The following is a 25,956-nucleotide window of genomic DNA, read 5'->3' on the forward strand; positions in this document are numbered from 1 at the left end:
ATTAATATTGCTACATCTGATTACTTATTGAGTCCATTTGTTTGAAATATTTTTCTATCCTTTTACTCTGAGATTATGTCTGCCTTTGACGTTAAAGTGTGTTTCTTGGATGTAGCAGAAGGATGAATCCTGTTTTTTAATCCAGTGTGTTAATCTGTGGCCTTTTGTTGGTAATTGAGACCATTAATATTGCGTTATCAATCAGCGGTATATCTTGAATCAATTCCTGTTATTTTGTTATTACAGTGTGAGTGCCTCACCACTTTCATTTCCTGATCTAAGATTATTTATCTTTTTTGTTTTCTTGTGACGTTAACCTCTTCAGCTTAAAGTTTTTTTTTATTATGTATTTTCCTCAATTACATTTCCAATGCTATCCCAAAAGTCCCCCACACCCTCCCCCCCCCCACTCCCCTACCCACCCATTCCCATTTTTTGGCCCTGGCGTTCCCCTGTACTGGGGCATATAAAGTTTGCCTGACCAATGGGCCTCTCTTTCCATTGATGGCCGACTAGGCCATCTTTTGTTACATATGCAGCTAGAGTCAAGTTTTTATTCTAGTAAACTATTGAGCTGGATTGATAGATACCACTTAAGCTGTGCTTTAAAATGGATTGTTTTTCTTTCCTTCTCCGTGTATTGTAGTTGATAGTTTTGCTGTGTATGATAGTCGGAACTGGCATCTGTGGTCTCTCATGGTTTGTATAACATCTGTTCTAAGCATTCTGGCTTTTAGGGTCTCCATTGAGAAGTTGGGTGTTATTCTATTGGACCTACTTCTATATGTTTCTTGGTATTTTTCTGTTGTAATGTTTAATATTCTTTCTTTGTTCTGTATGTTTCATATGGTTATTATTGTTATGTGTCTTGGAGAAATTCTTGGTGGATTCTCTCTATTTGGTGTTCTGGTTGTTTCCTTTAACCTTGATAGACACCTCCTTCATTAGGCTAGTGAATTTTTCTTCTATGATTTTGTTGAAACTGTTTTCTATACCTTTGACCTGGGTTTCCTTATTCTTTTTCCTCCACTCAATAATTTTTAGATTTGGTCTTTTCATTGTATTCTAGACTTCTGGCATGTTTTGTGGTTGTCTTTTTAAACATCTTCTTTAGGTAAGATATTACTTGAATATATTTCTACCTTGTTTCTAACACCTGAAAGCTTTTCTTACATGTAGTGCCTTTTTTTGACTTCTAAAATTTGTCATTTCCAGCTCTATTTAAGTTTGAGTTTTATTTAATGATTTTATTTCTTCTTTCATGTCTTGAACATGTTTTTAATCATTATTTGCCACTATTGATTTGTATTTTCACAAACTTTAATGAGATACCCTGAGAGGGCTTTCCCAATAAAAATAAGCAGAAGACACTCAGAGATTCACGCCAAGCCATGCCATACAGTGTGGACTGATGGGGGATACACAAAATGACATTATTCATGTTCAATTTAAAATATTTTAAAATACTTTTTGTAATGTGAAGAAGGAAATAAAGGAAGAACTGACCTAACTGATTGGGATCTGGAGTTTTCTACCTTTTATGTCTATATGAGGCTATGAGTGCTTCATTTTAGATTTGCAGGACTCCAGTTGGCTGTTAGAAAAGCTGATTGATAGGCAGCTTTCTTGCTCTTGCTTTATGCTGGTGTTTGAGAACCCTCCTGGATGCAGATTTACCAGCAGCATGAATCACAAAAACTTAGCCAAACTTCATGCTCAGATCTGGTTAGGAGGCAAATGCACAGCTTTCAAGAATAAAGATAGCATATTTTCTTTATCCATTCCTCTGTTGAGGACATATGGCTGTTTCCAGCTTCTGGCTATTATAAATAAGGCTGTGATGAACAAGAGTGGAGCATATGTCCTGGTTATATGTTGAAGCACCTTTTGGATATATGCCCAGGTAAATTTACACAATGGAATACTAGTCTGCTATTGAAAACATTGATTTCAAGAAATTTGTAGGCAAATTGATAGAACTATAAAATATCATTCTGTATGAGGTAACCCAGTTACAAAAGAACACACATGGTATGTACTCACTGATAATTGGATATTAGGCAAAAAACTCAGAATACCCAAGATACAAATCACAGATCATATGAAGCTCAAGAAGAAGCAAGACCAAAGTGTGGATGCTTCAGTCCTACATAGAAGGGGGCACAAAATAATCATGAGAGGTAGAGGGAGGGAGGAACCTAGGAAAAAGAGAGGATGGGATGGAAAAGAGTCAGGATCAGGTGTGAGAATAGTCAGGGGAGAAGTAAAGAGGGTCAGGGAATTGAATAGAGGTATACAACAGTGGGAAATAGGGAACTGGGACAGTCACTAGAAAGTTCCAGGTTCCAGGGAAGCAAGAGCTTCCCAAGACCCAATGGGGATGACATTACCTGAAAAACACAACAAAGGGGATAGAGAACCTGTAGAGACCATACCCAGTGATTAGGCATGGACCCTGTTTAAGGGATGGGGCCACCTACCAATCTCAAAAATATGAATCCAGAATTGCTCCTGTCTAAAGGAAATGCAGGGGTAAACAGTGGAGCAAGACTAAAGAAAAGGCATCCTGAAACTGTCATACCTAGAGATCCATCCTATGTACAGACATCAAACCCAGACACTACTGCTGATGTCAAGAAGTGCTTCCTGACAAGAGCCTGGTATAGCTGTCCCCTGAGAAGCTCTTCCAGAACCTGACCAATACAGACCCAAATGCTTGGACTGAACATGGGACCCCAATGGAGGAGTTAAGGGAAGGAATGAAGGAGATTGAAATGGTTTTCAACCCCATAGGAAGAACAACATTATCAACCAAACAGATCCCCCAGAGCTCCCAGGGACTAAACCACCAACCAAAGAGTACAGGACCCATGGCTCCAGCTGCATATGTAGCAGAGCCTTATCTGTCTTCAATGGGAGGGGAGGCCCTTGGTCCTGTGAAGGCTTGATGCCCCAGTGAAGGAGGATGCTAGAGTGATGAGGTGAGAGTGGGTCAATGGGTGGGGGAATGCTCTCATAGAAGTGTGCGGGGGGATAGGATGGGGGTTTGCAGAGGGGAAATCTGGAAGGTAAACAACATTTTAAACAAACAAATTAATTAATTAATTAAATAAACATGAAAGAAAGAAAGAAAGAAAGAAAGAAAGAAAGAAAAAAAGAAAGAAAGAAAGAAAGAAAGAAAGAAAGAAAGAAAGAAAGAAAGAAAGAAAGAAAGAAAGAAAGAAAGAAAGAAAGAGGGAGGGAGGGAGAGAGAGAGAGAGAGAGAGAGAGACGTAAGACCAGTACTGCTGATAAGAGAAGCTTCGAAGATGTCTTTAAAAAAAATGGATGTGACCAATACAACTGATACTTAAAAGGTAAATATGATTAAAGACAATGATAAGCAGTTATTTTAACAATCCGTAGTTCCCTCTTTGACAAGACCTTTGCAATTTTGCAATTACTGGTCATGCAGAAGACAAACCAGTCACAGAAATGCTTTCTGGAATATTAAATCAGCTTGGTGCTTTCATTTTAAAGAGACTTACTAAGTAAAAGTTCCCATGACAAATATTGAACAGTAAAGCACCAATACCAGAAGGTATTGATGAAGATGATATTCCGGATATTGTAGAAAATGTTGAGGAAATATTTAAATATGAAGGTAACTAGAATCCTCTGGTTTTATAGCTATCCTCTTCCTTTACCTAGAATAAATAAAACAAATCTTAAAGAACAGACAAGAGCCAAGAATCAGTGGAAAGGATAATATTTCAGTGAGCAGTGGCTCATTCCTAAGGGCATCCAGTGTTTGGCTTAAGTGGTCATATCCAAATCTGCCATCTATCTGGAGTCTCTGCTACCTCATGAAGACTTCTAAAGATTCTAATTTTCTACACCTGTGGGAAAATAGACTCTTTCACACCCTCAAAACTTCTTTAATGGGTAAAACATTGTCTTCCATGCCAGGTATTCTTCTGTTTTTCATTCAACTGTCCAAAAACTGTTGCTAAAGCACAGAAGCCAAGTAACTGTGTTAAACCAAGAACTTTCAAAATACAAAACCAATTAAATTCATACATGTGTCTGCTCAACATTCATGAACCCCAAAAGACTATCCAGGAACCAACTCTGATGCAATTGCACTAGAGTCTTTTATTTATAAGCTTGACCCATTGCCATACCATCCTCACTAACACAGCAGGATGGGAGGACGAAACCCCAAGCTCTCAGCAGGACAAGGCTTTATAGGAAATGACAAGCAAGTGAGAGGGGCTTATCCTGGCAAGCATCTTGTATGACTATTGTAAGCCTACAGATGGGTGCTCTAAAGCAAAACCAAGAACTATCACAAGTAGTCAGAAAGTACATCTGAAACAATCAAACAAATCTTTGGTTGCTAGGAAATAGCTAGAGAGTATGGGCCAAGGACAAGCCATGAGGTCCTTCCTGGTACTTGGTTGTAGCCTGGGTTCAGCTATATATAGGTCAAGTTATGCTTAAAATGGAGGCTGGGAGTAGATTTGGTCTCACACACAGCTGCTATACTTCTATCCTCTTACGACCTAGATTTCTTGACAATGTCCAAAGTAGAACCTTGAAGTAGATTGCATTTCACGAGAAAAGCTGGAGTAATTCTACAAAATATCATAAGGTGGGCTGATGATTTGGCAGTAGAAGAAACAAGGGGTGGTCAGTTGGTAGAAATTTTGAGCCACTGTATGAAGTGGAAACTTATGTTTTCTTTGGAAAGTCAGCTTTGTCAGATTGAGTTTTTTTGGGCAGACATGTGAAGCAGTGGTTTCCTAAAGAAGACAAAGGTAAAAGGGTATTTTACTAAGGAAGACACAGGAAGAGATGTTTCACTGAAGCAAAAACAGGTATAAGAATGTTTGACTAAAACAAGCACATGAAAAGATGCATAATAAAGGATTTTCCACTAATGACAAACATATATTTGTTTGTCTTGCATTGTGTTGCTGAGCTCCATTTGTAACGATGCCATAGAAAAAAACTTGTCAAAGAACTTCTTCTGTGGTTCCTGCTGCTTCTTGTGGCTTCTTTGTTTGTTTGTTTGTTTGTTTGTTTCGTTTTGTTTTGTTGTTTTTGTTTTTGTTTTCTAGAAAGTGAATTTATTTTTCTTGCAATAATATGAAAATTTTCTCTTTTTTAACATTTTAAAGGGATTGACTTTTTAAAAAAATTTTATTAGGTATTTTCCTCATTTACATTTCCAATGCTATCCCAAAAGTCCCCCATACCCACCCACCCCGACTCCCCTACCCACCCACTCCCCCTTTTTAGCCCTGGCATTCCCCTGTACTGGGACATATAAAGTTTGCAAGTCCAATGGGCCTCTTTTTTCAGTGATGGCCGACTAGGGCATCTTTTAATACATATGCAGCTAGAGACAAGAGCTCCGGGGTTCTGGTTAGTTCATATTGTTGTTCCACCTATAGGGTTGCAGTTCCTTTTAGCTCCTTGGGTACTTTCTCTAGCTCCTCCATTGGGGGCCCTGTGATCCCTCCAATAGCTGACTGTGAGCATCCACTTCTGTGTTTGCTAGGCCCTGGCCTAGTCTCACAAGAGACAGCTATATCTGGGTCCTTTCAGCAAAATCTTGCTAGTGTATGCAATGGTGTTAGCGTTTGGAAGCTGATTATGGGATGGATCCCTGGATATGGCAATCACTAGATGTTCCATCCTTTCGTCACAGCTCCATATTTTGTCTCTGTAACTCCTTCCATGAGTGTTTTGTTCCCATTTCTAAGATGGGGCAAAGTGTCCACTCTTTGTTCTTCGTTCTTCTTGAGTTTCATGCGTTTAGCAAATTGTATCTTATATCTTGGGTATCCTAAGTTTCTGGGCTAATATCCACTTATCAGTGAATATATATTGTGTGAGTTCCTTTGTGATTGTGTTACCTCACTCAAGATGATGTCCTCCAGGGCCATCCATTTGCCTAGGAATTTCATAAATTCATTCTTTTTAATTTCTGAGTAGTACTCCATTGTGTAACTGTACCACATTTTCTGTATCCATTCCTCTGTTGAGGGGCATCTGGGTTCTTTCCAGCTTCTGGCTATTATCAATAAGGCTGCTATGAACATAGTGGAGCATGTGTCCTTACCGGTTGGGACATCTTCTGGATATATGCCCAGGAGAGGTATTGCGGGATCCTCCGGTAGGGACTAATATCCAATATATATAAAGAACTCAAGAAGGTATACTCCAGAAAATCAAATAACCCCATTAAAAAATGGGGCTCAGAACTGAACAAAGAATTCTCACCTGAGGAATACCGAATGGCAGAGAAGCACCTGAAAAAATGTTCAACATCCTTAATCATCAGGGAAATACAAATCAAAACAACCCTGAGATTCCACCTCACACCAGTCAGAATGGCTAAGATCAAAAATTCAGGTGACAGCAGATGGTGGCAAGGATGTGGAGAAAGAGGAACACTCCTCCATTGTTGGTGAGATTACAAGCTTGTACAACCACTCTGGAAATCAGTCTGGCGGTTCCTCAGAAAACTGGACATAGTACTACCGGAGAATCCCACAATACCTCTTCTTGTGGCTTCTTAACTGTTTCCTCAACTTTTAAGCTGATTGACAGAGTGATGTCAGCTGACACAGACTCACATAGAGTTTTGCTAAGACAGACTCACATGGTGAGACAAAATCCATGGGGGGACACATAATGTTTGGAGGGAGTATAAATAGGACTCAATGGACAGTGATGGGAGGCTTACAATGTGGCTCTTAGTGGCCCTGGTTATTGAACATCTAAAACAAATCATAGCCATTCACTGACATTTTGCATTTATACTCCACATATTTTGAAGTTCAGATTTTGTTTTGAAAGTTTAGGTGTTCAGTCTGTAATTCTAAAAAGAAAAAAAATCACCACAAATTCTAAGTAAATATATTTCTAATTTTTTCATCAATATTTTTATACATTAGATGCTTAAAATAATATTTTTAATTTTTTGAGAATTTCATACTTTAGATCTGTAGATACATCATTTTTATCATTCCCCACTTCCAACATCTTTCATATTCTCCTCTCTTTCTCAAATGTAGTACTTTAAATTACGTAATTATTATTGTTTTACAAACTTTCTCTCTCTCTCTCTCTCTCTCTCTCTCTCTCTCTCTCTCTCTCTCTCTCTCTCTCTCTCTCATACACACACGCACACACATACAACGTCCATTTAGTGTTGCCCTTATGTATATGTGTTTATGGCTGACTAATTGGGATTTAATAGCCAACAAACAGACTTGTTCTTGGAAAATCTTGATTCTCACATTCTCAGTAAACATTGCCTGTAGCTCTTCAACTTGGGCTGGGACTTTGTGAAATTTGCCCTATTGAGTTGACATGTCTACTGGTATTGTCTTTTGTTGGTCTTGTGTGGTGTCTGTATTATTGATTGCATGACTTTGTGACTTTAATAATGTAAATTATAGGGAAACAGCAAATAAGACTAAAACTTATGGTGGACATCTATAAGTATTCATGTACTATATCACCTAAACTGGAGACCAAGAAGAGTTAATAGTAGGAAATGATGAAGGACACAACGTAGACAAAAGAAAAATAAAATAAAATAATGCAGTTATCCTTTGTGTTTCAATTCTGTCTGTCATGTTGGGACTTTTTTTATTTTTATATCTATAAAAACACAATTGACATTCAAAGTATAGAACTCCAGGCAGAGTTTCACAGCTTCATAATGCCTATTCCAACTATAGTTCTTTGAGATGAGCAGAAAGTGGGACCGAGGAAGTAGGTGTTTGAGGGGCTACTTTAATTTTGATTGTTTGAGTTTCTGTTTGTGAGTTTATTAACATTAATTTATATTTTTGAAAAAGAAAATGTAAAAGGATGTTTTCTTTCTTACTAATGTTAAAAGATATCTGCTTCTCTGTTACCTTCCCTGAGTTATAAATGGGGGAAGAGGATGATCAGAGAATAAATTCACTTTGTATAATGTGATATGTATGAAGAATCTTCAAGTCCTATCTGACATCAATTATTTCTAGTTTTATACAACCAAATTGGCTGACCTTCTATGTGCCTGAGAAGCAAATAGACCATGGGCCTTAAAACTTATACTTATTGATTTGTATTTATCAGTAATGATGCCAATGTAGTAAGTACATTGAGGGGGTTGTTTTAAGCCACTCTGCCAAGTGTAGTTTGTTTAAAAGGAGTTAATTAATAACAACGAACACTTTTCTCTCTCCCTCTGTCAAGTTTTGACTAGGAGAAAAATAACTCTAGAAACTACTTAATTACAAAATATTCAAATGACCTACTTTAGTCTTAATCTTAGAAGTTTTAACCTATTAAGCAACAATTTAATATCAGCAGTCCCTAGTAGAAAGAAAGAAAGAAAGAAAGAAAGAAAGAAAGAAAGAAAGAAAGAAAGAAAGAAAGAAAGAACAAAACACAGACATTAAGTTACCTAGGTTGTAAAGCTGAGAATAAAGCAGACTGGTCCCAAATTTTTACACCACTGTCAAGAAAAATCACTTATGGTTATAACCATTCTGTCTCCAGATAATGTTCTAACAATACCTTGTATCTGTATCACATCCCATTTAGTGCTGGGTACTTAAAAGCCTTTCACTTTCTTCATGACACATTTTAAAATGAGCAGAGTAACAGTCTGGAAACATTAAAGGATCTTCCACAAAATTCCATTAGCTTCTCAGGAGTAATTTAAAGACAGGGAAAATATGATAACATGTATAATAGTGCTTGGGAAGAGAAGATGTTGACAAAAAAAAAGTCAATAAGCTCATTTTCTCCATACAACACATACTCTGACACTTAACAGTCTTTAAGTGAATCAATTTCAGCTGATGAATATACATACCTACATACATACATACATACACACACACACACACACACACACACACACACACACACACACACACACACACACATATAAAATCATGACTTAGAAGTTCTGTGTTTCTAACCTTTGCATACCAGCATGCTGGTTTTCACCTGTATCCTAGGATGCAGTAGCAGTTTACATGTTTTCATTGCTATGCACTATTTCTTTCTATGCATTTGTAATAGGGCAGTCATGCCGCTGTGTGTGTGTGTGTGTGTGTGTGTGTGTGTGTGTGTGTGTGTGTCTGTGATTCTGATATGGATTAGCACTTAGGCTGTTGCTGCTTTGGACTTGTGATTAATTACACATATGTGTGATGGTGTATTTTGTTCCATGTAAGTCTACATGTTCTGAGTGGAAGAGGAGTATCACAGGGATTGTGTAGATTTAAAGTCATGTTGCCAGTTTGTTTACAACATTGTATTTCCAAACACAATGCATGAGTATTTTTCTCTTTTCCCTGTGTTGTATGTCACACTGGGCATCTTTTCATATTTTGATTACCTTTTTAAATGCTTGTTTTAGGATTATCCTTGTTGTGATAGAACACCATAACCAAAAACAACTTGGAGAGAAAATGGTTTACTTCACTAACGCTTCACTTCAAGGTAACAAACTATCCATCACTGAGGAAAGTCAGAGCAGGAACCTGAAGGCAGAAGCGAATGCAGAGGCACTGGATGGGTGATACTTACTGACTTGCTCCCCATGGTTTGGTCAGACAGATTTCTAATAGAGATCAGGACCACCACAGTAGTTAATAAAATGCTTTACAGTGTTTCCTACAACAAGGTCTTGTGGAGACTCTTCCTCAATTGAGGTTCTGTTCTATCAAATGACTCTAGTTTGTGTCAAATTGACATAAAACTAGCCAACAGAGTGTTGCAAGTAATTTATTATGACTTCTCCTCTCATTTACATCATAATGGCTATATTTTGGTAGGTTTAACAATGCATGTTTTGTTGAGAAGAGGATGGGTCCATGTAGGTCCTACAGTATCTCCATTACACGCATCTCTTCTACTGCTCTGTTAACTGCACTCATTCCAGCATCATGCTCCTGCCTTTTCCTGCAACGCCTTACTCTGGTACTTTTTCCCGTTTGCTGTAGTAACATTGTATCCTTCGTATTCCTTCATAAAATAATAAAATTTCATGGACTTATAGAGAACTAGCATTTTCAAATATCAAAACTTTTGTCACAGAGTGTGGTTTGGCATTCTAGTTCCATAGAGTATCCTTAATTCAATTGAATAATACTCTACAGATAGCAGTTTGTAAATATGACTTCATACTCCATAAACTTATTCTAAGCATTTGACAGTTTATTTAAATATATGTGTTTAGACTAGAGGAGTGGCTAGGACCACAACCAAAACTATAAAAGATATGGGATTTTTGCTGGTAGGTTTTTGTTGACTTGACAAAAGCTTGGGTCATCTGAGAAGTGGAAAGCTAGACTGAAAAGATAGTTCCACAAGTAAGAAAGTCTATGGAGCATCTTTGTGATTGATGGTTGATGTGGTAAGATCTTGCCTACTTTTCTACAAACAAGAGAATCTGTGTTTAGAGGACAGTATTTTCTTTATGTCTGACATTCCCTCTAACTCTTAGAATATTTCTTCCTCTTCCTCAAAGAACCCTGAGGGTCAGAATTTGTTGGCAACACACCATTTTGGACTGGATTTTTTCATGATCTTTTAAGGTCACTTGGCAAAATTTAAAGTTGTGTGTCTCTACATTTGTTATTATCTATTATAGAAGGAAGCTTCTCTGGTGGTTGCTGAGCAAGATCCCAATCTCTAAGTATAGCAGAATGTCATTAGGAGTAATATTATTGCTATTATCCTTTAGATATAATAGTATTTTTTCTCTCCAGGTCCATGGTCTATCTAATTTCATACTCTTGGCAATGCAGGCAGTGATGTGCAGGGGTGCCATCTCATAGAGTGGGTTTTATCCTAATCAGATAATGATTGGTTACTCCCACAACTTTTGTACCACCTTTAAACATGCCTATCTTGCATGCTGGTCACAATTATAGAATACAGGCTTTATAGATGGCTCATTGTTTTCCTTCTACTCAGGCACTGGTGAAAAGTATCCTCCAGTACCTCAAACATTAATCAGTAAATGGGAAGGCTCTTTTTAATCACTAGCTCAATTTCTGTGTTCACTGTGTTATATATGTGTTGTCTTCAGCATAGGGCCTTGCTATAAGTTTTTATACTTCAGCCAATAGCCTGGAAAATATCTCAAATTGTTTGGTAGTTTCCATGCATTCAGCATCATTGGTCAACAACTATACTAGATATAATCCATTAGTGGCAAATGAAGTTTTATTTGTTGATACGAGATATTCAGTTGATGCTTTACCTCTCTTGTTATTTGATTTCTTTCATTCATTCACACACACACACACACACACACACACACACACACACACACACACACTCTACTTCTTTAAAAGAAGGAAGAAAGAAATTATAGGTACATGTAGGTGGTGTACTAAAATTGAGACTGGGTAACTGGAAGTAAAGAGCAAGGAGAATAATGAAGATTAACTGATTCCCAGGCCTGAAAACCAGCAGGTTCCAAGGTAGAGAATGCATCTAGTTATTGATGACTTACACAAAGAGACGCTATGAAAGAGGAAGGCTAGTTCTTTTGAGGATCTGTATATTCTCAAGGGAAAACATAGAGGAAAAGCAAGACTGTCCAGGTATTCTGTACTAGGCTGGGTATCAGTTACACAATTGTCTTAAAGGTGGGTTAAACAGAAGCAGTCTGAAACATAATAGAGAAACAGACTGAGTACACAGTTTTAAATAGTTTCATGAAATATTATTTGGCTTCAAGTTGAGACAAAAATTCAGTGTCTAAAGCTAAAAGGTATGTTTCAAAAAAAAAGATATATCCATATCCTAAAGCATTTAAATAGTCTCAAGCATCTGCCCTTGTTTTCTGTTCTATATATGGGCCAGCATGGCAAGAGACAATTCTACAAGAATTTAGGAGGGGTACTAATTTAAAGCTGGGATGTGAGAGGGTCACAAATTATATGTGAACCTAAGTGCAAATTCAATGCCAGCCTAACCTATATTAATGAGAATTGTTAGTTTTTATAGTAGGCTCGCATATATGCATATGTTATTAGATCATGGAATATATCCATGCCATCGAATAAAATAAGGACATAGTCAATGTATTTACATCTCCATCTTATACTCTGTTTTCAATATGTATTTGAGATTATATTAGATAGTGTATTGGTTTCTAAGTACATACCAAAGAGACCAAGTATAACACCAACTTGGAAAACAATGTATGAGTGCATATAAATCACCTTTGTTATTTTCCTAGCATTTAGGAGCTACGTACCCTTTGCTTCAAAGCTAGATTTTGTGTCAACACACATACATACACACCAAAACTACTTTGTCTGCTTTTGCCCAGAGTTCCATTAAATTTCATATTACATAATTATTTTTACTAAGTTCAAATTTTCCCCTAAAATTGATTTTTCTTACTTTAACATAGAAACTCATCATTATGGAAGGTAGCATTTAACCCTCAAAGAGTCAAGAATAACAGGGCAATAGAACAGAAGATATGATATAAACTGACCCTTCCCCATTAGCTACCCAATACCCTAAGGTCATCTTTAAAAATATATACTTACAAGTAATGCTAAATATATGAAGCAAGTTGCATTTATACCTATATTCTCTCTCCCTCACATATATATGTAACTATATTTTTTTTTGAAAAAAGAGGTCAAAATCTGGGTTAGGAAGGTCTAGAGAGAGAAAAAGGAGTAGGAAAATATAGTCAGATTGTATTTTATTAATTGATTACCCTTAGTTTTAAAAGAGTATCTGGGACAGTAAAGTATGAACAAAATATGGGAACAGGACTGTATTCTGAGAAGCAATGCTTGCGTTTATGGATGGAGAAAGCCTTTGCATGCTCTAAGAAGCAATTTTAGACATAAATATGGAGCTGAGTGTAGGTGGGAGTGAGACTGCTGACCAAAAACAGAATAACTGGTTTATTGAGAAAAACACGGTCCTGATACCTGGAGATCACAACACTCTGCCAGCAAGGTTGAAATTGATGCTAAAGTCAATGAAAGCTGAAGTGACAGTGGTCATATTTCCACTGAATGTTTTTAATGAATTTTGTGTCTGACACAAAAGAATATCGAAGAAGTGGTAGTGATTTTCACTTTTGTAATATGTGTACTATTAGCTAATTTATCTTGTGCTCATGAGAAATCAAACACCCAATGAGTTTAAGAAGTGAATTCCTTCAACAATACCAGTTCCAAATACTAAAGTGGGGTGTAGTAAACACTGAGTAAAAGGTAAACAATGATACTAGGGAGAAAAAAATCAAGTTTACTATCCTAATAATTACTGATTAAGGTATGGATAAAAGTATGGTAGAATATTCATAAATTTATAAGTATTGCATATATTTATCAGAACGTTCATATTTCCACCAACAATAGGAATATTTTCTTTTTTGCCTTTAATATGGCTACAGGATATACAATAGATAGATAATTGTTTTCATTTTCCATGTTCTTTTGACTTGAATATGTTTACTGAACATAATTTATTGACTTAAAAGACATGACCATTTCTAGCTCAGCGTTTGATGAATTTGGGTACTATTTGGTCTTTCTTTTCTTGCTATGTCCACATTCTACAGAGAACGGGAATATTTGTTCCATGTACTGTGGATGAACATATGTAACTTTCAGTTTGATTTTACCACAGTTTACTGCTAAGAGATTGTCTAGAGTCCCAAAGTAGTTTTTGAACTTTTAAAATGTCTTGAGACAATTAAAACTATAGAGTTATAAAGGTGGAACCCTTATTTTAGATTTTAAAATAAACTATGGGCCAAAGGAGGACCAAGCAGAAACCTATGGTCTGAACATGAAATATCTCCCATATGCTTGCATTTTGAACACTTTGACTAGAGCTTGTAGGACAATATCAATATTGTGGGCCTTTGGCAGATGAGCAGTGCATAGCAGAAATAGGTCACTGAAAGTTGAACTTTGAAATCCATATGAACTCCTCAATCTACTTCTTTCTACGCTTTCTGCTCCACCAATCTGTGCTCCTCTTCCTAGGGAATTCATTGCTCAGACTTTGTGTACAATGGTAAGACATTCCTCAAACTGTGAGTCAAAATACTCAATCTTAGGGCTGAAATCAACCAAGTGGAGAAAAAAAGAACTATTCAAAGAATCCACCAAACCAAGAGCTGGTTCTTAGAGAAAATCAACAAGATAGATAAACCCTTAACCAGCATATCTAGAGGGCATGGGACAGTATCCTAATTAACAAAATCAGAAATGAAAAGGGAGACATAACAACAGAAACTGAGGGAATACAAAACACCATCAGATCCTACTACAAAAGGCTATACTCAACAAAACTGGAAAACCTGGAAGAAATGGATACATTTCTAGACAGGTACCAGGTACCAAAGTTAAATCAGGATCACATTAAAGACCTAAACAGTCCCATATGCCCTAAAGAAATAGAAGCAGTCATTAATAGTTTCCTAACCAAAAATAGCCTAGGACCAGATGGGTTTAGTGCAGAGTTCTATCAGACCTTCAAAAAGACCTAATTCCATTTCTTCTCAAACTATTCCACAACATAGAAACAGAAGGTACTCTACCCAATTCATTCTATGAAGCCACAATTACTCTGATACCTAAACCACACAAAGACCCAAAAAAGACAGAGAACTTCAGACCAATTTCCCTTATGAATATCCATGCAAATATACTCAATAAACTTCTCGCTAACCGAATTCAAGAACACATCCAAACAATCATCCATCATGATCAAGTACGCTTCATTCCAGGGATGCAGGGTTTAATATATGGAAATACATCAATGTAATCTACTATATAAACAAACTCAAAGACAAAAACCACATGATCATCTCCTTAGATGCTGAGAAAGCATTTGACAAAATCCAACACATATTCATGATAAAAGTCTTAGAAAGATCAGGAATTCAAGGCCCATACCTAAACATAATAAAAGCAATATACAGCAAACCAGTAGCCAACATCAAACTAAATGGAGAGAATCTGGAAGCAATCCCACTAAAATCAGGGACTAGACAAGGCTGCCCACTTTCTCCCTACCTATTCAATATAGTACTATCCAGAGCAATTACACAACAAAAGAAGGTCAAGGGGATACAAATTGGAAAGAAAGAAATCAAAATGTCACTAGTTGCAGATGATAAGATAGTATATATAATTGATCCTAAAAATTACACCAGAGAACTCCTAAACCTGATAAACAGCTTAAGTGCAGTAGCTAGAAAAAAATAACTCAAACAAATCAATGGCCTTTCTCTACACAAAGGATAAACAGGCTGAGAAAGAAATTAGGTAAACAATAGTCACAAATAATATAAAATACCTTGGTGTGATTCTAACTAAGGAAGTGAAAATCTGTATGATAAAAACTTCAAGTCTCTGAAGAAAGAAATCAAAGAAGATCTCAGAAGATGGAAAGATCTCCCATGCTCATGGATTGGCAGGATCAATATAGTGAAAATGGCTATCTTGCTAAAAGCAATCTACAGATTCAATGGAATCCCCATCAAAATTCCAACTCAATTCTTCAACGAATTAGAAAGGGCAATTTCCAAATTCATCTGGAATAATAAAAAACCTAGGAGAGCAAAAACTCTTCTCAAGGATAAAAGAACCTCTGGTGGAATCACCATGCCTGACCTCAAACTGTACTACAGAAAAATTGTGATTAAAAATTGCATGGTACTGGTACAGCGACAGGCAGGTAGATAAATGGAATAGAACTGAACCCAGAAATGAACCCACACACCTATGTTCACTTGATCTTTGACAAGGGAGCTAAAACCTTCCAGTGGAAAAAAAGACTGCATTTTCAACAAATAGTGCTGGCATAACTGGCGGGTTATCATGTAGAAGAATGCAAATTGATCCATTCTTATCTCCTTGTGCTAAGGTCAAGTCTAAGTGGATCAAGGAGCTCCACATCAAACCATAGACACTCAAAATTATAGAGGAAAAAGTGGGGAAAAGCCTTGAATATATGGGCACAGGTAGAAAACTCCTTAACATAACAGCAATGGCTTGTTCTGTACGCCCTCAGAGTTTCTATTCAGACACATTACAGGCCTGCTATCTTCCATCAACTATCTTGGAGACTCAGGCTATGTAAGTATCTGTGAAACTAGATTCACATACAGGATCCTAACATCACTGTCCTCTGAAAGGCTCCATCCAGGAGGTGACCAAAACAAATACAGAGACCCATATCCAAACATTAGACCAAGCTTGGTAAGTCTTGTATAGGACTTTCAGGAAAGACTGAGAAACCCTGAAGGGATAGGCATTCCACAAAACAACCAACAGTGTAAACTAGCCTGTATGTTTGGTGGTTCCCAGAAATTGAACCAGCAACCAAACAGCATGCAAGGGCTAGACCTCAGTTCCTGTACATATGTAGCAGATGTGTATCTTGGTCTTCATCCGGGTCCACCAACAACTGGAGCTGAGGCTTACCCTGACTCTGTTTCCAGTCTGGATCCTGCTCCCCTAACTGAGCTGTCTTGTTTGGCCTCAAAAGGAGAGAATATATCTAGTCCTAGTCGTGCAATGATTTGAGACAGGAGCCTAGCATAATTTCCCTCTGAGAAGCTCTACCCACCAGCTGACTAAAACAGATGTAGAAACCCACAGCCAAACATTAGAAAGACCTCAGGGAGTCTTGTCAAAAAGTTGGGGAAAGCACTGAGGAACCCAGAGGGAATAGGGACTCCACAAGAAGACCAACAGATTCCCTTGGGGCCTCCCAGAAACTGATCCACCAACCAAAGAGCTGCCAAGGGCTGGACTGACAGGACAAAATCCAGGACAGCTAAGACAACATAGAAAAAAAAATGCTGCTCCAAAATCAATAAATAAATATAAAATAAAAATATCTTCATAAGGATAAAACAAAATTTTAATATACAGGAGGTGTCCAAAACAAATATTTTAATGTATTTTAATATACAATGAATAATTTTTAGAAAGTGAGTCTTCCTCTTTCAGCAACTATCAACTGGTGAGAGTTCCTCAGCTAGTGGTCGGGTATTAAGAGCACATCTCCTCTCCATGCTGGAATACTTAATACTCATGATCTTAAAAATTATATAAGTAACTGCAGCTACTGTGAGTTCATGTGTATGACAATCATGTCATCTCCAGAAGCTAGCCTTTCATATCTCCTCTCCCAACCTCCAGACATCTAGATCTTCAGCATATCATAACATGACCTGCTACTCTATTAGGGGTTTCTAGTTTTGTTTTTGTGTTATTTGTTCTTTTGAAATAGAGGCTCTCTTTCTATGTAGGCCTGAAATTCTAAAATTTTCTACTTGGTCTAGGATGACCTAGAACTCATAAAAATCCACCTGCCTTTGCCTCCCAAGTTCTGGTAGGTTTTATTTAATTATGTTAAAGAATGTTTTCAAGATTTCAATGTAGAAATATTACAAATAATTTACTCTTCCTATATAGTTAACATTTTCTGATAAAGTGGAATGTTTTGTTATGTTTCATCATTTTAATGTAGACTTATCAAAATTGAAATGTGTATATTTTAATAAAATATCTTCATTAGTATTCTTAATTGCATTGCTTTATGAAGTTTCTCTCACGTATGCTTATGTTTTTATACATTTGCTCCCCAGCTAGTTTGAGAGATGTGGCCTTGTTGGAAATGTGCCACTGTGTGTAGGATTTTTGGTTTCAAAAGCCCATGCCAGGCTAGATCTCTCTGACTGCTGCCAGTCAATCAGGATGTAAAAATACAGCTATAGCATCATGACTATCTGCATCCCACTATGATGCCTGAGGACTAACCATCTAAAATTGTAACCTAGATCCAAATTAACTGCTTTATTTTATGAAAGTTGCCATGGTCATGGTGTTACTCCACAACAGAAAAGTAACTAAGATACCATGACATTTATATCATCAGAATAACCATTTACACGCATCTGATCTAATGGCACAAGGCACCAGTATTATTCTAGGAACTGGCTAAGTAAAATATGAAGCAAGAACACAAACATTTACTTGGAGTTACTTTTAGCATCTCAGTATTTACAACGAAGATAAAAATGCTAAAAATTAGCACCCAGCATTGCAGCTGCTACAAAGGAAGTAGCTGGTAGAAGCAAATACACTGTGGTCTCCTGGAGGTTTTTGTGACATGTTGAATCACTGTGTATGACCAACTTTTGAAAGGTTGACAGTAGTAAACTGCAGCATCTTCAGGTTCTAGACTGCTGATGGTGAGAGTGAAGTCTGTCCCAGACCCAGTGCCACTGAACCGGACTGGGACACCACCGGCCCTAGTGGAGGCACTATGGATAAGGAGCCGGGGAACTTGCTCTGCTTTCTGCTGGTACCAGGCTAAGTAGCTGCCAACACTCTCACTGGACCTGCATGACAGTGTTGCTGTTTCACCAAGAGAAAAACTCAGAGAAGCTGGAGCCTGTGTTGTTTCTCCAGTGACAGCTGAGACTGAAAAGGAAAAAAAAAAAAAAAGTCACCAGTACAATCGAAAACACACTCGTCACCTTCCTGGTAGAACTAGGATCTGTTCACCTTAATTGACTTTCTGGTAATAGAATTCAGTAGTGTTCAGAGACTTTTTATCTAAGTATGTAGTTATGTAGGTTCCTCTTACCCGTGGTCCACAGTAAAAGGAGGCAAAGAAATGAAGCTGGAGTTTCCATGGTTCACGATTTTCTTTCTGAGGCAGCTCTTACTGTAGAGTCTTAAGTCACTGTTATGAACTCTAGACAACAGAAGGTTCTCATAAATATGCAAAGCAGTTGGGGAGGGATGAGCTTGACCTACAGCTGGGGCTCCAGGTCTAGATACTTTTTCTCTAGAAAAAGTCCTTTTCTCTGCACTTAAGTAACTTATTCCCACAAGGTAGCATCATGAAAAGACATTGGCTAAGTCTAATGGGAGAATTGAGCATTTGACATCCCATAATCTATCCTGATTTCTTCCTTCTACACTTTCTCCTTAGATTCAACCACATGGGATTTCTCATAAGCATCTTAAAAGAACAAATATCTGTGGTCCCATAGCTCACTGACAAACATAGACATCCCAGTCAATGCATGGTCAATAGAATGGAAAGAGTTGACCACACATTAATTTGTTTCAGATTCTTTTGTTTGTCATAGTGTCTATGAAAGCAACTGTGTTCTGATAATAGTTAATAAACAAAAGCACTCAAGCTTGAAGAACAATATATGTTCAAGAAATATTCTTGTTTTGCAAGTGAATAGGACACTGGCTATTACTTTCTTTTAGGAGAAAGGTCCTGTCTGTCCAGTAAGTTGTTTTTTTCGTTTGTTTTTTTTTGTTGTTGTTGTTGTTGTTTTTTTTTCTGGTGAGTTATCTTCTATTTTCTATGCTGCTTTTCATTAATGCACTTTAAAAACCTGTCCCAAGACATGGACTTCTTTAAAATACGAATAAGATTTGTAAACACACACACACATACATTTCTGTGTTAACACATGTGTGGAATGTACAATGTACCAATCAGCTAAAGGTGATTCTCAAATCTTTGTTTGAACAGGGGAAAGGCACCAAACTGTATAAGTCAGTTTGGATTATATAACTAAGCTGTAATATAAATCTCAATCCATGCCTCTGAAAGGAAGATATGTAATAATAAATGCTGAGGACTCAGTAGCCAACAAAATTTATTGACTACACATGGCTGATGTTCTGGCTGGAGACATTTTCATGTCTCAGCCAGTCTCAGAGCTGTTTCCATGTAGAGGAATCCACATATACATCATTACCTGACTTGTTACTCTCCTTAGTTTCTTTCTTCATTTCTGCAACCAAGATTTTCAGGAGGTCTCCCTCAGTCAAATATGATCTTCATTAATTTTGAATGAAATCACAGATTTTCTTGTCCTGTTGAAACAATGGCAAAACTTCTCCGGTGTAACATATTTCCTGACTTCCAATCTGATGTTATCACATATGTAGAATGATTTAATTCTGTAGTCCTTCTAAAACCCAGTGTTCTCCATCAGTTGTACTACCTGTCACTGTACTACATGTCACATTGGCATTTTAAAAAATGTAAGGCCAATAACATTATTTCATCTATCTCTGGCAGATCCCACATCTCCTTTCTGTTACATGAACATCTTAGTTAAATATTTTTATAATTGTTTGAGTCGTAGGACTGTGTGTGTGTGTGTGTGTGTGTGTGTGTGTGTGTATAATTATCTGGAATTATCTGGAGCCTATGATGCCACCTTGTGACAAAATTACAGAATGGCAATCCATAGAAATACTAGATAAATAGGCTTCAACTATAAGACAACATAATCAGATTAGATAAGATATTTATATTGTCAAGAGTCAGTTGCTAGATGAAAGACAATATGTTGATTTAAGAATACAAACTATATTGGGAGAGATAGAAGACGATGAGAGTGAGACAGAGAACAGAGAAGAGAAGGACAGTTTACAGTCCTCAGCTGAGTAGGGGCCACTATTGATGGAGCCCTTTCCTGGGGGAGAAAGGCACTGGGAGAGGCTGGTGGAGCTAAACAAGGAGCCTCAAGAAGATCCTGAAAACCCCACCCCACAACCCACTAGCCACACAGAATCCCACGACAGCAGAGTGTGTCCCTGGTGCTGTCTCACTGGAGAGAGGACAGGATGCTGCCATTGAGCCTAGACCAGACCCATGTTGGTCACACACTGGGCTCCTGCAGCTGCTGGTGTGTGGGGTGGGCAGGGTAGGAAGAAGGATGCTGATGCTTGGACTTTGTTTTGGCTTTGTTGTCTCACCCCACCCGATCCCAATTAGAAACCAAGTTTTCTTAATTTCATTTCATTTAAAACTAAATGGGAATTTGGTTTCCAGTCTCTTCCTGTCATGAGTTTTATTTTAAAAATCCTTAATTTTTCTTATTATTTTTTCTTTCTTTTTAGGGGATATATAGTAATATTAGCATAAAGATTTTAATTTGGGCAACTTTGACTCTTAAGAGAAAACAAAGCATGTGAATAAAAATTGAAGTGTTCACCTCAGTTTGGGACCAAACTGCTTGGATCTTTGTGCAAATTGGTTTTGTATGTTAAGGATGAATTTAAGGCCTTTCTGACCTTTCTGGCCTTTCTCATGTTCCCCTTTCTACACAGCCATGTATCATGTGAAGTTGCTTCCAGCCTCCCACATGCACCCTGCTCTTGTTTGATTTCTCCTGGGCTGGGCTTCCCATTTTCCACCAGCAGCTCCAGTATCCCAAACTTTGTAGTCCTGCTGGTCTTCAACAAAAGGAGTGGAAACTGGAGGGCAGTTTCTGGACAATTTTCCAAACTTCTGAATTCTATTATCTTTACAAATACAAGATGAGAAAATAATTTTTCAATATTTTTTATTAATCTTTTTATAAAATTAAAAGAAATGCCTATGATTGATTAAGGTTGGTGGCTATGACTGTGTGGTCTGTGGGGTTGTGTGGTTTTGGGTTTTTCACTTTTTTTTCTCTTTTTTTTTAACCTTATGTTTTGGGTTAAAGCATTTTCAGATGTTGGGGAGCATCCTCATTAAAGGGTCCTTGTGCTTGCCTTCTTGTGGTGTTCTTGACCTACCTAGCTCCACCAATCCTCTACCCTACTTCCACAAGTTTCCCCCAAGCTCCCCATAATATCTCTCTGTGAGTCTCTGCATTAGTTTCTATCAGCTGTTGGATGAAGCCTTTCCAAGGACAGTTAGTTATACTAAGTTCCCATCTGCAAATATAGTAGAATATCACTAATAGTATCAGAGGCTGGCTCTCTCTCTCATGGGATGGGTCTCAAAGTTGGGATAGTCATTGTCTGTTCATTCCCTCAATTTCTGTTTCTTCTTTACCCCTGAATATCTTGTAGGCAAGACAAATATTTTGTTGAAAGCTTTGTGGATTTGTGTCCCCATCCCTTCATTGGTAGTCATGGTTACATAAGATGACCATTTCAGATTCAATATTCCCTGTTGTTAGGAATATCATCTATGGTCATGTCATAGATTCCTGGAAGTCTCCCTTGTCTTAAGTTTCTGGCTTGTCCTGGAGCTGCCTCACTCCCCATTAATGATTTTAGTTCTCTCTCCACCAGTCTTCCCCACACTTGATTTCTCCTGATCCTATCCTGGCCCCATCTCCCACCCAGTGAACTGACTCCACTCAGTTCCAATCTCTTTTCTATTTCTGCTTCTGAGTGAGATTCAAGCATCCTCCCTTGGGCCCTCCTTTTTGGGTTTGTAGACTATAGCATGTTTACCCTGTACTTTAAGGTTAATATCAATTTCTAAGCAGGTGCATACCATATGTGTCTTTCTGGTTCTGAGTTATGTTACTCAAGAAGATATTTTCTAGTCCTATTCATTTGCCTGCAAATTTCATGTCACTGTTTATAATAGTTGAGTAATATTTCATCATGAATGGAAATTTTCTTTGTCCATTCTTCAGTTGAGGGGAATCTAGGTTAGTTCCAGTTTCTGGCTATTATGAACGAAGCTGCTATGAATATTGTTGAGCAAGAGTCTTTGTGGTAGGCTGGAACATCATTTGTATATATGCCCAGAGTGTTTTATCTGAATCTTGTGGTAGAAGTATTTGAAATTTTCTCAGAAACCACCAAACTGATTTCCAAAGTGGTTGTACAGATTTGCACTCCTGCAAGCAATGAAGGAGTATTCCCCTTGCTCCACATCCTACCCAGTATGTGATGTCTCCCGAGAATTTTTTTTTCCTTAGCCACTCTGAAAGGTATAAATTGTAATCTCAGAATCATTTTGCTTTGCATTTGCCTGATAATTAAGGACTTTGAACATTCTTTAAATGCTTGTCAGTCTTTACAGATTCCTCTGTGGCAAATTATCTGTTGAGCTCTATAACACATTTTTTATTGGGATATTTGGTTTGTTGGTGACGAAGACTAGCTTCGAGAACGCCTTAAAGAGACAGATGGACTACCACTCTGGTGGCAAGTAGCAAAGCTTTACTGATTTCTACAGCTTAAAAACATGGGGTATGACTTTGCAATTTTTGCTCAAAAAATAACATTTTTACCTAGTTGCACCTGGCAGACAATATTATCATTTTTGGAGTCATTTTCTCATAACAAGAACGAACTTCAGAAGAAGAAACTGTTATCTGCAGACCCAAGGACATCCTCCTCTCAGTGTAAATATTAACTCTTGACTAGGAACAAGGAAAAACTCTAGCTCACAGAAAGTCATGTTAGGACATCCCTTCCTTTCAGGAGGGATGACCCCTGAACTTTCTCCCAGTTAACGGCTCTGACCCTTTCAGGCCAGAACCAAAGGGAAGCCATTGTTCTCATGTTGGTGTCTAATTTTTTGAGTTCTTCATATATGTTGGACATTAGCGCTCTGTCAGATGTAAAGTTGGTGAAGAAATTTTCACTTCTTATAGGCTGTCATTTTGTCCTATTCACAGTGTCCTTTGCCTTACAGAAAGTTTTCAGTTTCACAAGGTGGTTGATCTTAGTTGCTTATGTATACTATCCTATCTTCAGGTTCCATGACCCCACTGTTAGGTATCTTGGCTACTAAGGTCACCCACATTGACTTCTGGGAGTGCCCCCTATCCAAGGTCTTTCAAACTTCCTAGAGATTCCCCAAAGCTCCCAACCTCAGCAGCTACAGATTTCCATTCATTTTCCTGATCCTCAGAGCCTCTCTTAGGTCTCTCCCCATACCTGATCCTGCCCTCCTATTCTTCTACCTGAAGATAATCAGTTAGATCAACATCATTTGTTGAAGACACTTTCTTTTTTCCAAAGTATAGTTTTGGCTTCTTCATCAAAAATCAATTGTCCATAGTTTAGGTTTATTTCTGTGTCTTTAGTTTTATTTCAATGATCAACCTATCTGTTCTGTACCAATACCATGCAATTATTACCACTATTGCTTTGTAGTACAGCTTGAGGTCAGAGAGGGTGATTTCCCTAGAAATTCTTTTGTTGTTCCTGATTGTATTGGCAATCATGTTTTTTTTTTCCATATGAAGTTGAAAATTACCCTAAGTCAATAAAAATCTGTGCTGGAATTTGGATAGGAATTGCATTGAACTTGTAGATTGCTTTTGGTAAGATGGCCATTTTGACTATGTTAATCCTACCAATCAACAAGCATGATAGATCTTTCGATATCCTGACATCTTCTTCAATTTCTTTCTTCAGTGACTTAAAGTTCTTCTCATATAACTCTTTCACTTGTTGGTTTGAGTTACACTAAAATATTTTATATTATTTGTGGCTATTGTGAAGGGTGTTGTTTCGCTACTTTCTCAACCCATTTATGATTTATATACAGGGGGGTTACTGACTTCCTTGAGATAATTTTATAGCCACCCACTTTGCTGAAATTGTTTCTCACCTGTAGGAGTTCTTTTATAGAATTTTGTGGGGTTCTTTTGTGTATACTATCATATTATCTGAGAATAGTGATAGCATGAATTCCTCCTTTTCAATTTGTATCAGCTTGGTTTCTATTTTTTGTCTTACTGCTTTAGGTAGAACTTCAGGTACTATATTGCATAGATAGGGAGAGAGTGGATAGCCTTTTCTTGTCCCTGATTTTAGTGGGATTGCTTTAAGTTTCTCTTCATTTAATTTGATATTGATTATTGGCTTGTTATATATTACTTTATGTTTATGTACTTTGAATCACAGATCTCTCCAAGACTTCTAGCATGAAGGAGTATTGGATTTTGTTGAAGGCTTTTTCAGCATCTTATGACATACTCATGTGAATTTTTTCTTTCAATTTGTTTACATAGTGGATTATGTTTATGGATTTTCATATATTGAACATTCACTGCATTCCTGGGATGAAACCTATTTGATCATAGTGAATGACATTCTTGATATGTTCTTGTATTTGGTTTACAAGAATTTTATTCAGTACTTTTGTGCTGATGTTCATAAGCAAAATTGATCTGAAGTTCTCTTTCTTTATTGAATTTTTTGTGTGGTTTGAGTAGCAGAGTGACTGTGGCCTCATCAAATTACTTAGGTAATGTTCCTTCTGTTTTTTTGTTTGTTTGTTTTGGTTTGGTTTTTTGTGGAATAGTTAGAGAAGTATTGGTATTATCTCTTTTTTGAAAGTGTGCTAGAATTCTACACTAAAACCATCTGGCTCTGGGCTGTTTTTGCTTAGGAAGCTTTTAATGACTGCTTTTATTTCCTTAGGGCTTATGGGACAGCTTAGTTTACCTAATTTTAATTTAATGCTGATGGTATCTGTCTCAAAAAATCATCCATTTGTTTTAGATTTTCCAGTTTACATTTTACAATTTTTACAGGCTTTTGAAGTAATAATTTTTCTGTTTTTTTTTTTCCCCAACTTCTTCAGTTTTTGTTGTTTTCTCTCCCTTTTCAGTTTTGTTGTTTTCTGATTCTGTTAATTTGGATACTGTCTCTGTACCTTTTAGTTAATTTGGATAAAGGTTTGTCTATCTTGTTGGTTTTTTCAAAGAAACAGCTCTTGGTTTTGTTGGTTCTTTGTATTGTTGGTCTTATTTCTAATTGATTGATTTCAGTCCCAACTTTGATTATGTCCTGTCCTCTCTCCTCTTGGGTCTGTTTGCTTGTTTTGTTCTTAGGATTTCAGGTGTGCTAGTATGAGATCTCTCCAATGTCTTTATGAAGGAACTTAGTGCTATGAACTTTCCAATTATCACTGCTTTTATTGTGTACAATAAGTATGAGTATGTTGAACTTTCATTTACATTTAATTCTAGAAAGTCTTTAATTTCTTTCCTTATTTCTTCCCTGATCAAGTGATCATTAACCTGAGATTGTTCAGTTTCAAAGAGTATGTGGCTTTCCATTGTTTCTATTAATGTTGAAATTTAGTCTTTATCTGTGGTAGTCTAATAAAATTATTTCAATCTTCTTCTATCTGTTGAAAATTTTT

General features: G+C 37.2%; 1 gene segment (V, D, J or C) and 1 further gene; one reads left to right on the forward strand and one right to left on the reverse strand.

Moving 5' to 3' along the window:
- The window catches only part of Igk (immunoglobulin kappa chain complex), a 3,171,119-nt gene that overhangs the window by 2,418,627 nt on the left and 726,536 nt on the right, over nt 1-25,956 (forward strand).
- Nucleotides 18,203-18,715, reverse strand: Igkv18-36 (immunoglobulin kappa chain variable 18-36). The segment is given in 2 exon segments: nt 18,203-18,500; nt 18,667-18,715. Coding segments are annotated over 2 exon segments (347 nt in total).

This window comes from Mus musculus, chromosome 6 (genome assembly GCF_000001635.26).
Source record: "Mus musculus strain C57BL/6J chromosome 6, GRCm38.p6 C57BL/6J".
In the NCBI taxonomy this organism is placed as follows: Eukaryota; Metazoa; Chordata; class Mammalia; order Rodentia; family Muridae; genus Mus; species Mus musculus.